Genomic DNA, 17,111 nt, shown 5'->3' with positions numbered 1-17,111 from the left:
CCTGGCGTCACTGAGAACCGGTAAATAAATGGCGATATGGACTAATTTATTTTGTCGTCTCAATTCATGTTCATTTTTGTTATTATAGATATCATAATTTCACTCGCAACATATACTAGAAAAGTAGTTATAGTTTTAACCAAAAACCGAAAATCAAGTCAATTTTTATTTTAACAGGTATCACCCACCAACTGGAATTTATTCCTTCCATATGTCAAAATAACTCAAATACGGAGACTTTCGTCTTCAATTTTTTGGATTCAATAGTTATTTATTTCGAATAAGTTATGTGCTCTTGTAGTATAATTTTACACCTTTATCTGTAAGAAGTGACACTATATATTATAAAATGGAAGTGTCGGGCGGCGCTGAAGAAGGTTTCGTAAGGGAATGGGCCCCTTGTTCGCATATTTTAAATTTAATTCCGCCTAGAATACAGACTGGTATATTTTCTAATGAGCTATGCCTAACATGTGTGGATGTGGTGAGCGAGTACATAGCTCTGGGGACGAACGTGGGTCTGGTGTATTGGTACGACAGGAAAAAAGGGAACATTCAGAGGTTGAGGTGTGAGGTAAGTGAGAGTTGTGCCGAGTAGTACTCTCAGGGACAGGGTTTCCCCGCGGACCAGCCTTTGATTGATGGATTCTTTGTGTGCATTACCCTACTTTGTTACTAACAACTCTAAGGAAACATGCTATTAGTTACTGTAGGTAGATATAAACATTGGTTTTATTAATTTTATTAGATGTATGCTGTATTATTATCAATATTAATAATTAAAAGATATTTCTGAATAGTTTATACCATAGAACACCTTTCTGCTACAGCTAATAATATTAAGTAGTTGTTGTCTGTTTAAGACATTATTTGTATTTTTATTGATTTTTTATGTTAGATGATATCCTATTGGTCTTAATTATTATTCATTGAATAAAAAAAAAAAAAACCATTTCTTTAACACAAAAACATAGTAATTATAATCTTACTAGAATTGAAAACAATGACTAAGAAGGTAACATGGAATGATAATTAAAATAAACACAAAGATAAGATAACTTATTTTATTGTAACTTTCTATCTTGTCACACTAATTGTTACTATCATATTTACAAATTATAATTATTTATTTTTGTCCATACAGTAATTAACACATTGTTCTTAGTTGTTAAAGAACTTAAACTTTGATTGGGAAGGCCAGAGAAAATAAATAAATAATTTTGCAATTTATTTTTATTAGCATATGACTTTACTAACTACACTTGTAGAAGTTTGTTTGTTTATATATTTTTTTGCAATATATTTCCCCAACAACTTTCTATACTTTATACATAAAAGTATTTTACTTTTATGTATAAAGTTTAAAATATTTTATGATTATTATTTAAATAACCATGGATTGTTTTAATTAATAAATAATTCTCTCCCTAAGCCTATGTGGAATAATACAACTTTTAATAAATATGTTGCTCATTTATCTAGGTCATCACATTATCTTTACCACTAATGGCTTCAACACAAATATTATAATCATACAGATTACAGACATGTCTTCCTCACCAGGTAAAGGCCCCTTTCTATTATAATCATTGATCACACCAATACAAACCCTTTTTATTTTTATCAGGCATCAACATCACCCATCACATATGTAAAGATAGTGAGTACTGTGGACTATATGGTGGGTGCAGGCAATGCAGCCGGCCAGGTCACCGTGTTCCAGATTCCTAAGGAACATCCTGAGAATGTGCCAGACACCTTCAAACCAAAAGTAGAACCTAAAGTTGAGAGGTAAGTTTTTTTTTGCTGTTGGCTGAATATTGATATACAAACTCCTCTTTTTGTTTTAAAGATTTGTAGCTATTGTTTTATGCCTGACTTTCTAATCCATTATTATTTGTGACTTATACAGATGTGTTTATATTTAATTGTTTAATCAAGATAAAATAGCAAACAACTATAGCAAACAATTCTTGTATACTTTTCAAAATATAATATAATGTTCTTGCCTAACCTACAAGTTTTTTAATTTGCAATAGGACTAGGTGTTTCAGGCTGTCAATTTAACTAACATTAAATCCAGGTATCTTTAAAATAACAGTAATTATATGCATAGCTATAAATTACCTTCATGTCATTAATATTACAGATTAAATTAAGGTTCTGTTTAACATTTTTTTAAGTATCTTGGCCAACTACAAGACATAATATTTAAGAACCACAGACATATTAATCATGTGGTGGGGAAGTCACCCACATCCATGTGAACAACTTCACTATTTTCTTACTTCATGTAAGGAATGTCTGAGACCAGGTTTATCTCTACAACAGACTGTCCTTTCTTAGGTCTGTTGTAATGCAATGTCATGATGAGGGCTGTGACCTAATTTGCATACATCTTCATAACATAAACAGCTTTTACAATGTATGAATATTATTAATTATACAATGTATGTAACACTAAGATTTTCTAAAAATAGTTTTATCTTATTCATCACTACCTTATAAACCAATCAAAGTGTAATAAAGTGCAATTAGAATTAATTAATAATGTAACCCTTGTAAAGTTATTAATTGAATAATTACATAGTAATAGTTACTATTAAACCAATATGACCTTTAGTATAAATAGATTTTCTGTATTTGTTGCATTTAATTTGTAATCATTATGTTGTTGATTGTTGATAAACTAAAGGACTAGTTTAACATGCCTATGGCTGTACTTTAACTTGAGGAAGAGGCTTGGAGAATGACATGTATACCAACAGCCTTTCGCAGCCTTAAAGCTCATTCAGACTGTACGAGAAGTATTGTGTAAGAAGCATTACATTGCTGATAATGATATATCATTTTTGATAGAGACCCGCGCGGCTCGGCAGTGTATTGCATCCAGCGCTATATTACTCGCAAAGGCCAACTAAATTAACCCTTAAGCTCGAAAGTTTTGGTGCCGTCTTCATCACGAAACCTCCGCATAACTCGTTAATACATAAAATCAGCTTTTTACTTATGATACTTTCTTTTTTATGGATAACATACTCGTAATTTACAGTTTTAATAACTAGGAGAAATGCTTAATTAAAGCGTATTTATTTTATTAGCATGTTTCCTCTCAAACTGTACTCATACACTATTCACTATAATAATATACACTAACTTTGCTGGAGGAAGCCACTGTATAATGTTTATAAATAAATAAAATATGATATTGATTGATATTACCCTGTGGTCGTGACCTCGGTGTAACCACAATATCGTTGTCAGGCATTGACCATGTAATCATGCCCTGGTTTACGCAATCGACTATAAACATACGTAAATATTTTTCTTCATATACCAATGTATATACCAAATAATATTGTTTTAACAACAAAAACATACGCACGTCTTCAATGCGCACGTTAAATGAAATAAAATCAGTTCATCCATTCCGAAGTTCCGAAGTAATAGACATAAAAAACGGACGCATTAAGGCCCTCCTCCTTTTTGATGGCGGCTAGTCTGATCCACTAAAACCATACTAATGTTTTAAATATAACTCCATCTGGTGCGTTTTGACGGCTTCAACCTAAACTAAAATGTGCTGGTATGTTGTATGGAGGTAGCTCCAATTCCGAAAAGGAATTTTAAAAATAAAAGATGCAATAATCGACATTCAAATGTCGTATTCAAATGGTTTAAGGTATAAAGATAAATCATATAAATACTTTTTTATCCAACTCCTTTTACCTTCTTCCAAATATGTTCATTTAACTGTATATTTTAATTGCAGATACACAATTGGCGATCTACATAAAAGCAAAATCACAGCTATAGAGTGGTCCAAGAACGGCATGAGGCTGTTTTCCGGCGATAAGAATGGCGTTATCATTATGACGGAGATAGATTTTTATATGGTGAGTTTTTATGGGTTATAAAGCACGCCACTCATAAGTGCTAAATTAAAAACGTTTCAAAGCTATAAGGTTTATTTTCCCTTGATTCCCTTCATTTATAAAAACCGGATTCCAAAACTTTGCAATCGACAAAGCGATTGGTAACGTGAAATAAAAATGTTTTTCTTTTTAAAAAGTTACATACATTACAAAGTAAAAGTTACATAACGATTTAAGGTGTGCTGTTCCAAATTATCAATCCTGTACAGAGGTAATGTCAAGAAACGCCACAGGTTAATTATTAAAAGAACAACAGCAACAATTTTGGTACAAATTAGTAGGCTAGTAAAAGTTGAGAGACAAGGGGAAAAAGAGTGGTGAATCCATTGACGGCTTAATAGTATTAGCACTAGGGAAATCTACAAATAAATTAATACAATACTATTGTTCTCAGCACCTTTGCAAATCGATGGAGATAGTGAACGAGGAGCATGAGATCGTCCAGATGAGCTACTACCAGAACACGCTGTTGGTGTCCAGCGTGTACCGCAGTATCGTGTGCGAGCGGCGCGACGGGCGCTGGCACGTCAACCAGCTCGGGAAGAAGGAGCGGAAGAGGTGAGGACATTGAAAATACTAAAATTCCCGGTTGAATTTTAATATTTTCATTGAAATGTAAATTCTTGTTTACACCTTTTCGACCTAATATTACTCTTTGCCTAACTACTTGAACCCCACTATGTAGTTTCCATATGATTGTTTTAAATACGATGCATAGGGCTTGATAAGACAAATGTTTGTGTAGTCCACGAATGTTTGTCCTGAGTCTGGGTGTCTTCGTGCATGTGACTTGAATGTTTGTGACACCTTCGGCGACACAAGGATTAAATCCTTAATGCGGGAGTCGAATATAAAAAGAAAAAAAAAATTTCTTTTCAATAAAGTTATGAGGTTGAATGTAGTTTTCGTTCTTTATGAGTTATTTAATGTCCGTTGCTCAGCCTGTGCTCGCTGGGCGCGGTGTTCGTGCACTCGTACGCGCGCGGCGAGGCGGCGGCCGCCTACTGCGCGCGGCCCGGCCTGCGCCTGTGGCGGGCCCGGGCCGCCGGGGACGTGCTGCAGACGCTGCTGTTCAAGGTACGGGGGGGGGGGACTCACTGCTATAGCGATATAGGTAGATTCATCATCATTGCAGCCTTTTCCCAACTGCGTTGGAGTCACTATCAGTGTTTTACAAGGAGTGACTGGCTATCTAACCTCCTAAACCCAGTTACCTGGGCAACACGATACCCCTTGGTTAGATTGGTTGTCAAACTTTCTAGTTTCTAGCTACATGTAATGACTGTCAAAAATGTATAAATATCTAATTGCTGGGACCCACCATTTAGCAAGCCTTTCAAAACACATAAAAAATCCTTATAATATGTGTATAAACAAAAGACGCCATGAATCAAGAAAGCCCTTGAAAAATCAAAGCATGTTATTTCAGGAAGCAATATCAAATCCACTAACAATAGCGGAGCTGCTGAACCCGAGCCAGCAGAAGCACTCTCACGCGCAGCGCGAGTACAACCTCGGGCCGCTGCATGTGTTCCGGGAACACTTCCTGGTCTCCCACAATGAGCACATCCTGTATATACTGGACCCGAGGTCGCTGACCGCTGTCGCTGTTGTTGACGACCTTAGAAGGTACTGTTTTAAAGGCTTCCTTATGCGTTTCATCAATAAACAACAAAAACAGGGAAAAAGCGGAATGTCCAGCAGCACTGGCCCATTGTTGGACCTTAAAGATTTCTGTTCATTACGTTCAGCGAATCTCGCTCCCACATTTTTGCCAATACCCAAACATGCCGTCGAGTTCATCTCGCCGTCACTTTCGTGGTTTTATGTACATCTTCTTTAGCTGTGGGTTATAAAGGGCTAAAGCTACTGCGTTGTTGAGATCACAAAAAGAGTTTAATTTTAGAGAGGTGTTGTTGTGTGTGTCAGGATCCTGTCGGTGTCGGTGAACAAGGACGAGATCTTCGTGTTGGAGGGTCCGCGCTCGCTGCTGCGGCTGGCGCACGCGCCCGAGCCCGCCGCCGCAGGTGCGTGGCCCAGCCTCCGCCGCAAGCACTAGCGCGCGGGGGATACACACACACACATACACAGATACAACATCCCCACTCATATGTTAAATTTCGCTTCTACCTATAACAAAGTTATTATCAAAAATATATTTTGATGGAAGTTCTTTATAGTCAGATTGAGAAGCGACATTTAAAATACAGTCAAGGTCAGATTAAAGATATAACAGTGCCAGTTTTAATGACTGGTCAGGGTTGCCCACTATTTCTCTTCTCAGTAGCTCCTATTTACCAATTTTCGGATATGTTTGCCAGCGGTCACCAGCTGAGCATGTAATGGAGGACATCTGCACAATATACTCATATTCATTTCATAGTTGCTCTTTAATCGACGGTGCCCAACGACGTGACAACAAAAGGCGTTGGAAATAACATATGACAAACCGCACACTCAAAAACATTTGACAAAATGAATATTCTTACGACAATTTTAATAACAGTAAATTAAATAATTCGCACAGTATTGTCACATAGATTTCAACAAACACATTTCAAACACCAAACTGCATTTAAAAATTGCATTCCTATAACAAAACAGACTGCAGAATAACTTGTTTATTAATTGAATTATGGTGTATATTTACGATATAATTTCAATTTTCGATTATGATCAAGTTTTAAATTCGAAACGCACAAAGAATAAAAAATCAAATCATTATTAAAATACATGTATGTTCATTGTCAAGTAGATAGTGCGTCAAACTACAATGTACTCAATTTATTCAATAGAAATAACTAGAAGATTGTAGAAATCAATAATATGTTGAAAGTCACAAGTCACACCTCTGGCGTAGAGTTTGTTTTATAGTTTGGACTGCTGTCTACTGCACAGCGAACAGCGTGTATAAGATTATTACCTCAATTAATAAAGAAATGGTACAGTTAACGACAGACAAATGTTAATTATCTACGATGTCTAACTTTGACTGTACAATTTAAGCATTTATTTATCATTTTTTCCCAAGTATTACAGGTTTCCGTCCGGTCCATGCATTTGTGTAACAAAACGCACAATATTTATTAAAACTATTTTGACTTTAACAACTTCTCGACGTGTCAATTAAAAAAAAAACAAGTGCCTTCATTATGTAATTGTTTATTAAGTAACCCTTTTAAATTTAAGCCATAAGTAGTAAGTGCCATTGTATCAATGTAAGATATTTGAAGATTCCGTCATTTTAGTACTTAAAACATTCCTGAATTGAATTCAAATAATTTTCACTGTACTTAAAATTAACATTTGTGATAAGAATATAAGTAGATAATATCGGAAAAATATATTGGTGGTAACGAATGTTTTAAGGGACTAGGCACACTGCTTATTTTAGACATAGACAATGGCAAACATCCACGCCGCTAGCACGTAAAAAATGTGTCATGTATAAAGGCCCTAAGTGACATTCATTCTTGTATTTAACGATTCATGTTACTTACACGATGATTATATTTAAATAGAAAATCTTCTTATAATGTATTTCATCCTCCTCTTAAAAGTATTGTAACAAAAAAACTTAAACGTTTCGTACAATGAAGAACTAATTTTATATAGAGTTTAATTGGATACGACGTAAATCCCCTGCATCGTTATACAAGACCGTAATTAAATTGAACGTTAATGCTTTGAAATAAAGCTGTTTTTAGCATCAAAGTGTAATCGGTCAAATGTACTTTTAAACCAGCAAGAGTTGTGATGAAAAATCGTGTAGTGTTTTGTAAAATTGATTATATTTCACAACTTTAATTATTAACAGTACTTTTTGCTTATCACGAGAATGTCTATATCTCAAGGTTTTTATATATTTGATCGAGGAATCTAAACTTTATATTAAATTGGTTTTTGTTTGCATAATTGCGTCCAATCATAGGTTGTTAGTCATCAGTATTGATCGACTATAATTAGCTGTAAGCATTTTAGTTGTGAAAGTTATAAATTGTATAATCTAGTTAGTGTAATTGTAAGTGCCTTAATCATACCAAAACACGACCAATGTATTATTACATCTGTATGTATAATAAACAATATTTTATGTAGTTTTAGTAAGTGCTAATGTTATTAGATTTTTTATTAATTAAGTATCGTTGTAATATAGACAGATGGCAAGTACTTAGGCAGTATAAAAATGAATTGTTTAAATAACATTCCCATGCTGCCGAAAGGCAATTTATATTTTTAACCGTATTTTAAAAAGGAGAAGGTTCTTATTTCGTTCGTATATAATATATAAAAAAATATACATAATAAAAATATAATATATTTTAGTAAAAAAAATTAAAATCGCTCATCTCTAGTCAAAAGAAGTCTCAGGAATGTAAAGCGATCAGATTAGACTTATCAAAATTATTTTTAATCAAATGTTAGTTGCATGAGAGTTCAATAATCATATGACACCCTGGCCTGGGTATTTAAACAAATAGTACGATAAGTCGGTTCTCAAATGTACGGACATGACAGGTCAAAGTCACGACCGACTTTTGTTTCTGACTGTACTTCTTAGCGCGCTTGCTGCAAGTACTTATGAAGCCTATCGCTTAAAGGAATATTATTATCTTAAGAGGTAGGCAGTTACGAGTTAGGTAAGTCGTAAGGTCAGTTTTAAATCACAATACTATTAATAATAATAGTAATTATTTGGATTTAGCTCACGAGGTTGTCGACTTGTGGGAGGTGGACTCGGCAATCATTGTCCCGATGGTCGTGAGTGTCAATGGCTTGATAGCCAAGAGCCTCGACCAACACCTTATGAGGCTCTGGGTCAAGGGTTTGATTCAGAGAGCGGTACTTCTGGACACGGCGCGCATCGTGAGGAGGTTCCTCTCTCTGGAGCCCTGACCACCGGCAGCTTGGGCCCTGTTCCCGTTGCCGGTTGGACACTATTTTTTATATTTTTAAATGTATGTTGTTTTTTTATATATATTTAAAAATGTAATTCATATGTATTTAAATGAAATAAAGGAAATAGTAATTAATAATAGTCTCTTGCTGTCTCCGTCAGTTTAAGGCGTTAAGTAGCGATAAAAAAACATTAAGGATCATTTTACAGTATTTTGTAAAACTCGCATATATGCAAGCGAGGTAATTTCATAAATGGCATTCATTACTATTTAAAAGCGTTTGTTTTTGACGATGCGTAATACTTGATGCGATCATTTTTATGGATGAGTGTACTTACTTCTTTTATATTTATATTTAAAAATATTTATTTTTAATTTTGGTTTTTGGGGGTTTATGTATGATATTAATTGGTCAATTTATAATGATAGTAGTTAATTTCCATTTTAATTTAAGATAAACGTGTGGTTATGAGATTAGTAACGTATCAATGTTAACACACTGTATTTATCTGCATTTGTTTGTATTTCTTCAGGTTGTAGAGGAATAGAGTTCTTGACATAGCTCTATCTCTTTCAAACATTACAAGCTAAGTCACTTATAACAAGACGGCTTGACCATAGTATTATTGCTACAGTTAAAAACTATTAAATCAGCTGATCTATGAGATCACATGCACAACGAAAGCGCTAATCAAATTTAGAGAAATATAATACATATATTTAATTTTAAGCATATTATGTAATTAATTTAGATTGTACTTAATTATGAACCATGAAGTGTCCTTATATTGACAATATGTACTTATACATTCCTTAACACAAATTTAAAAATGTATTATACACTTAATATTATACCTTATAGCATAATGATTAAGGTTGTAAACATTGTGTAACATTGTAAGGACTTAGTTGTAGTTTATTGACGCAGAAATAACTAAATAATATTAATGCTTATGTATTTTAACGCACAATTATCATTTTATAGACTTTTGAGTAAAATTTCACGCAATGAAATAAAACTATTTAAGTGAATCTTAGAAGCAAATATAATAATGAAGGTTCATCTACTTATAACAGTGCCTTTGCAAAGATTTCATAACATCTTAAGCGTTACTTCTGAAACAGATGTCTATTTTATTTCCATTCGGTTCTCAAATTAAACCTTAATAGTACTATCGAACCAAAGCAAGATCAAGTAGCGATTAATTATTTTCAACGTTATAGCTCTCGATCTAAATTGATTTTAATCTCGATCATTGATCTTGATCGTAGTTCCATATGTATAATTGTGTATACTTATAATGTGTATTGATTGTATTTATTTTATTTCTGCATCATCAATTGAAATTAGAACTAATATTGTAGTTTGTCGCTTTTTAGGCTTCGTATACAGGGTGTAATAGTTATTGTGCTTTATACAAGATATATATACAGGGTAGATATTAGTATAAATATACATCCTGTACCTTGTTACCCACTGTAGTGAGATTGACAACGATTTTTCATTATTATATGTATTTTGGTATACTCGCTTGCATTTTTTTCACAAAAGTTTCATATATTGGCATGATTTGTTTTTTTTCATATTAATATACACACTTTTATGCCAATTTAAGTCGATATTGTTGAGTCCCAATTTGTCGAAACAAAATGGTGTTTAGATATAACTTTCAAAGTATAAATTATGCTTGTAACAAAAAAAAAAATACTATAAATATAAAATCACACATGTCTTTATTACTTTGCAAGCTAGTGTACGTTTGTCTTGATGTCAGCATGGCCATTGATCTTATATATGAATATACATTTGCACAACTATACACGCATTTTTATTTTATATCCAGACACCTTGTTCTTTATACTTGTATATTTATGTATGAGCAATGGCTCTGCGCTTTTATTGCTACTTGTCCAAAGTGATTGCTATTAATATTTGTTGCTTGCTTCGTTTTATGCTATTGCACATTTTGTTGCGCCGCCGCTAAATGAGGCATAATGTTTTAGCAAGCTTAATTAGAATGACAGAAATCTTGTCAATTTTGTGGTTATTTGACCTAAGGTTAGTTTAGGACAAGAATTAAGTCTATTACTAAAGAAAGTTTCTTTAGACATATAGTTTATCTGAATTCCATATGCATATATCTACAGCGTTAGCTTAATCCTTAAAACGAAACATAATATTTTCTGTCTAAAGTAAAGATTGTTGTGCAACGTACAATTTGTGATTTGAACATTATATTGAATTAATACAGTTTTTTGACACTACGCAACCGCCTAAACAATTGTAAGCAGTAAGAAGTTGATAGCAAATTATACAAATACTATAAGTAAAACTAACAGACGAACAAAATAAGTTTTAAAAACAGCTCCAAGAGACTGATTGATTTATGTATTTTCTAACAGACGAGCCAGTGAACCAGATGACGAAATCCTTGACAACATCCCTGCAGCAGGCCGTGAACACGGTCCGGGAGCTGGCGCTGCTGGAGCAGACCGTGCCCTACATCAGCAGCGTCCTGGAGCAGCCCATCTCCATGTTCACCAAGAACGAGACGCTCGACGCCGGCGCCGTCGCCAGCGCTGAGGAGTGCTTCGAACTGCCCCCAATCAAACACCTCCCCAACGACCTCTCAGAGAACGTTCTGGAATCTATTGTGAACGAGTTCAGAGATGTATCCAGTGACGCGGAGGAGATACGCCGAGCGAAAACTGAAGAACTACAAAAAAAGTTGAAGTTGTATAATAGTATTATGGAGAAGAAGCACGACGAAGAACTGATTCATAGTAGCAGGCGCAGCAGGAGGAGGGATGGGGGGTCCGGGGGCAGCACGCCGCGCCTCGCCACTCCCGTGCGGAAGCCGCCTGATAACGTCAGCTACACCAGCCCCTGTGTCATGAATATTAGCGTTTATGGGTGAGTGTTAGAGCAGTTTTGAAATAACATTCAAATGAAAAACAATATTTATGCTTAAGCTCATTTTTTCCAAAAACATTACCTTTGTGATAGGTTTTCTTAATTTTCAATTCTGTATTACCGTTATAAATATAAAATTTAATATCTGATTCGATCTATTTCAGAACATTGCCTCAACAAAACGACGAACTACTTGAAAAGCAAATCGAAGAAAAAGAAAAGATACTAGCGAAAATGTTGAACCTTGAGTCGCTGAGCATCGAGTGTCCGAAGTACGAGAGCCAGACGCCGCCCGAGCCGTCGCCCGTATTCAGGCACATCGACATACAGCCCGAGATCGAGGTAACCCGCAAACCACAGACACTCACAAAGACACCCATCAAAGACCCCAACCCCATAGACCTAGTCCCCCAGGTAGTCCAGCTACCAAACAACTGGAACCTAGAAAATATTGAATTGAAGTTAGACGTCAAACAAAATGGCTTCAAAGATCGCTCTCTCATATCCCCCGACGTGCATTTAGATAGCGAGTGGGAAATTATCTGATACAAGAGTAAGAATGACAAATCAAATTAATTTGGCAACCGAATAAGGCATTTTTGGTTCTAGTAGTTATGCCAGAACCATGTAATAAACTAAGAAGCTAAATATAAGTAATCGAAAACGGCTTCAAATTTGTAACGAATTTTTGAGCTTCAAATGAGTAAAGTATTCAGCTATCAACTTTATTTTCAATCTGGCTTAGAGAAGATACAGCAGTCCATAATAAACCGAGGCTTCTATAAGTTATATTTTAGCCATGATTTATTAATAAGTTTCTAAGTAATATACGTAATTAATATTTTGTTGCTTGAATTGAAAAAAAAAAACCTTAACTTAAGTATTTATAAAGGCACAGCATTTAAGTAAGTTTTACTCAAGTAAGCAAGGCACGGATCACAAATATATGAGATTGAATTTTCAAGTATGCAATGATGAATTTAACTAGTTCGAGTTATAAATCTATTAAATGAGAATCGACTTTATAAGTGAACAGACAAATACGCACATTTAATGCGATTTTATGCCTATATAGTCGTTGAATAAGTGTCGAATTTTATACAGAAAATTAAATTCGCGATACTCCGGGCTAGAAACAAACAATAGTCTAAAGAAATTCAAGTCCTTTAATCACCTTTGCACAGATCTCTGTTTCAAAAACGTTTTTGCAAGTTTAGGCTAACGAGTGGAATTTGATATCGTAGTTGTAATGACAAGAACAAAGTCGTTTACGAATGTTCAAGCACAATGCATTTAGTTTAAATAAGAGTATGGTAACACTGATCCTATTGTGATCTCGAAATAATAATGGTACACATGATGGTCTACCGCCATCTTTTAAAGTAAGACAGCCATGTGTGTGCTGTCTCGCTCGCACATGATGAAGTTTTTAGTGGTGTTTAACGTCCCGTAATAGTATGATAAATTTGTGTATATACGAAATAAAATACTATAGCTATATGTATATCCTTGTTCCTTTTATCACTGTAATCATGTCTCTCTGTGACAAGAACGTATGTCGGCTGGATTATATTCCATTGATTATTATAGCAATAAAGAAGTGCAGTCTTATTATTTGTAGTTGAATTATGTTTAAATAACAAATCATAATCATTATAAATAATATGCTTATGAGAAACAATTATTAGTTTTGAGTCTAATTACGTCAACGTTAGAGTTAAGTTTTGTGTGGCGGGTAAGCTGTCCTAAAATTGCATTTAATTTGAATTTATTTTACCAAAATATGCATTTTTTGGCAAATATCAAGTGTCCATTATAAGTCGAATGACTTGGCTAGGTATTATGATTGAATGACAACAAAATTAATTAGTTTTTTATTAAATTTCTTATTTAAATGCATATAATAGCAATATTTTATATTGATTATGTGTAACGGCAACTAATAGTGGGCAAAAAAGGGATTTATTCATTAATCATTTTGGTTTCCAAATTCTTATGAATTTTATTTTTTATGATAAGTACATAGCAACATAAAATAAATCTTTTTTTTCTATTTTTCACGCTGATCTTGGGATTAAGGAAAATGTGAAAGGTTTAGTTGGTGGATGATATGGAATTTATTTGAAAAAGAAACATCATATAATTATTCATTCCTTCCTTTTTAAGGTTACCTATGCATATCACAAGCGTATTTGAAACATCAAAGACATATTTTTTGGCAATCAGGAAAGATTCTCGTTTTACTGTCTACATGAAAAATTCTAACTTAGTTTTTAATACTTACGTACTTAAAATAAAAGAAAAAAAGACAATTAAAGAAAGATCTTCAAAGAAAACAGACAATAATCTAGTGTATTCGCGCTAAATTTAATTAAATACACAAGCAGTTTTTAAGCTACATCCCACTACATACAATAGAATAATTACTATACACTGAACACAAATAAGTTGATTATTCCCAAGGCTTTTTTTTACCCCAGCTAAGTTTGCGAAGCAAGTTGTTTAATTTAGCTACAAACCTCTTTATCCATGTATACAGTTCCCAGTAATTTAGAGATACAAAAACATACAAAAAAAGAAGTTCCTTACTTTAAATTAAGCCTCCTCGAAAACATCACAATTTACACGAATGTTTTAAGATACAATGTTCAATAAGCATTACTTATGAGAAGTGTTTGTATTTGTTACACTAAGTAGTTACTAAGTCGAATGATAAGACTCACTGTTAGATTTTTTATTTGTAATATGGATAACCAGTAAGTCGCTGAAATGTAGTAGCATTGACACTTAGCATTTTAAGATATTATTATGCAAACTAGTCTGCAGTAACGGTTCACTCGCACCGGATATTTCAAACGTCTATGTTGCCCCTTTTACCAAATTGTGTTTGAAAATCAATATTATATTTTATTGTAAAATTACGTAGGTACTTATTTATTTTGTTTATATCTAAGAGTAGATTTTTATTTCGTTTTATTTTATATTGGCTTTAATTTGTATTACTCAAAACTCTATCCATTGTCTCAATTTTTTTATACTCAATCATTTAGTATAGCTATTAGGGTTGATATTGGTGTGCAAAATCAGTCAAATTCTAATTTGTACGTAACTTTCAGACAATTTACCTTATGTAAAGTAATATTCTAATCCACACTTATAAAATATAAAATGAGCAACTTCTTGTAAACTTATTTAGGCTTGCCAGACACGGACTTCTTACTACTGTCCTTATCGACTGCGTTATAAACGATACCTAATTTCTCGGATACGATTTACCCATTCAATGGCAGCTTCTAGCAGCTAGTGCTGATTGTACGAGTAGTCCGTGTGTGGCTGGTCTTAGGGATAACTCTCATTAAAGCGGACGTGGCAGAGCCGGGGTCCGTCCGTGCTCCGCAATTTATATTACAATTATTGTAGGGGCTGGGCGGGACCGTGCAACAAACATGGTATTGAAGTGCGTCGAGCGTACGGGACACGGATATTGCACTGTGTAATATAAATTGATTCATATAAAGTGTATGTAACAGATTAAAATCATGCCCGCTCTAATGAAAATCATCCCTTACGCTGAATTTTTATCAGGAATGTGTAACGCAGGTTTCCTTTTTTTAGAACTAGTAGAATTTATAATTAATTTACGCATTAAACTTTACTTCGACCGGTTCTTTAAAAACACAACACCCGATAATCTATGTAAAAACTCATGTTATTCAGAACGATGCCTATGAATTCTTGATTTTCATCTATAAGTTTAAAAATAAGTTAAGTTTATGATTTTATTGTAAATCACTTTTATGGAAACAGTTTGTGATATTATTTGTATTTATTAGGTTTTTGGCTGAAAAATAAAGTATTACATAATTTACACGTTGTTTATCTTTGATTTTACCTATCCCACTAAATTTATTAATAAAATAACTTAAACTCACCGTCAAATTGTACTCATCCTGTGAAATGTTGACGAGTGACTTGAAAAATGTTTTAAATGCTAGAAAGGTAAAACTGAGGGTAGAAAAAAAAACACAGTATTGCACATACAAACTTTATTTGCATAACACGATGCAATGTTACTTATCGACACTTCGCAGTACAATAAATAAACGCGAAAAAAAAAACAATTTGGTCCATTACCGAATTCTGAACTAGCTGTCTAATAAACAAAAAAAAAATACTGTCTTTTTACAACCAACAATGATTTTATTACAAGAGCTCTCGCTTTTATCACTACCTTGATAACTACCTCTGTTGGAACTCAATCATACATCTTTTAATTATATTTATATAAACATACTTTAGTACATTTTTGGGTATGTTATAATGTTTTCTAAATTTATTGTGGGACATATCAACAAAACAACTGATTTGATTTATATACTTTCTTCTGGGACGTATTTACTACCCTTTTATTAAGTTAGGTATCTTAACATTATGTTATTTTCCTATTTCAACAGGTAGAAAAATTATGTTCTAACTGGTGCAGGATGTAACAAAAAATATGATACTGAATAGAAACAGTAAGTTGATGAAAAATGTTTACAGAACTTCACACGGCATCGAAAATCTTATTGAAACTCTAGTATGATTTCAACAAAGGCGGACTTTACTTATTGTTTACCTACTCAACAAGAGCCCTATCAATCAACTAAAAATAAAAAAAGATAACATACAAAAAAATTAAGAAATATGGTAACAAACTGATCAAAGCAAAGCTATAGGAATAAAATATTTACTCATGATATTATATACGCCGAAACAGAACAACAAAATAAAATACCTTTTTTTACTTATAAAAATAAACAAACGCTTTAGGCTTCAACTGTAGACCGACACTTGTGATCACCTTACAATCGACTAAGATATCTATTACAAATCAGATCTTCTACCTACATTAAGACAATAATTTATCTAATCAAAGAACCACTAGTTCTAGTGATGATAATTTAGGTGGGGTCTACTTGACTTGACACAATACAATCACAGGTGTATGTATTGAACAACGAATTGTTTGTCATTGTCTTGTGAAGGTTTAACATAATTAGTTTATTTTTCAATTATTAAATTATCATTCGAAGGTTGATTTGAATAACAGCTGTTGTCAAAATCAGAAGCGGTCGTATATTCCAAAATCCTTATTTATTTGCTCTCAATTTTATTGTAATCATTTTGAAATAATTACAACGTGCTTTGCGCCAGTTGTAAGTGTTCATTCATTTTCATTAGTAAGTGTTATAAGTTTAAGTACTTAAACTACAGCTAGATACAAAATTGGTCAGTGCGGGTGAACGCGACCTACTATCCTATATATTAGGCTATGGCGAATCATCCACAATTCTGAGTAAATTTGTCTACCTAATCAGCTCT

The 17,111-nt window shown here is 33.5% G+C and overlaps 1 protein-coding gene across 1 annotated transcript; it reads left to right on the top strand.

The window, feature by feature from the left end:
• Positions 1–35: 35 nt before the first annotated feature.
• LOC113505396 (WD repeat-containing protein CG11141) lies at positions 36–15,615 on the top strand. Its single transcript, XM_026888072.1, has 9 exons — positions 36–574; positions 1,628–1,791; positions 3,773–3,896; positions 4,330–4,493; positions 4,877–5,012; positions 5,365–5,564; positions 5,865–5,962; positions 11,237–11,747; positions 11,912–15,615. Exons 1-9 carry the CDS (start codon positions 350–352, stop codon positions 12,291–12,293), a joined length of 2,004 nt encoding a protein of 667 aa, XP_026743873.1. The 5' UTR covers positions 36–349; the 3' UTR covers positions 12,294–15,615.
• Positions 15,616–17,111: the final 1,496 nt, after the last annotated feature.

Source organism: Trichoplusia ni, chromosome 25, assembly GCF_003590095.1.
Source record: "Trichoplusia ni isolate ovarian cell line Hi5 chromosome 25, tn1, whole genome shotgun sequence".
Taxonomy (NCBI): Eukaryota; Metazoa; Arthropoda; class Insecta; order Lepidoptera; family Noctuidae; genus Trichoplusia; species Trichoplusia ni.
Note: the sequence above shows the minus strand (reverse complement) of the source record. Positions and strands in the feature narration are given on the sequence as shown.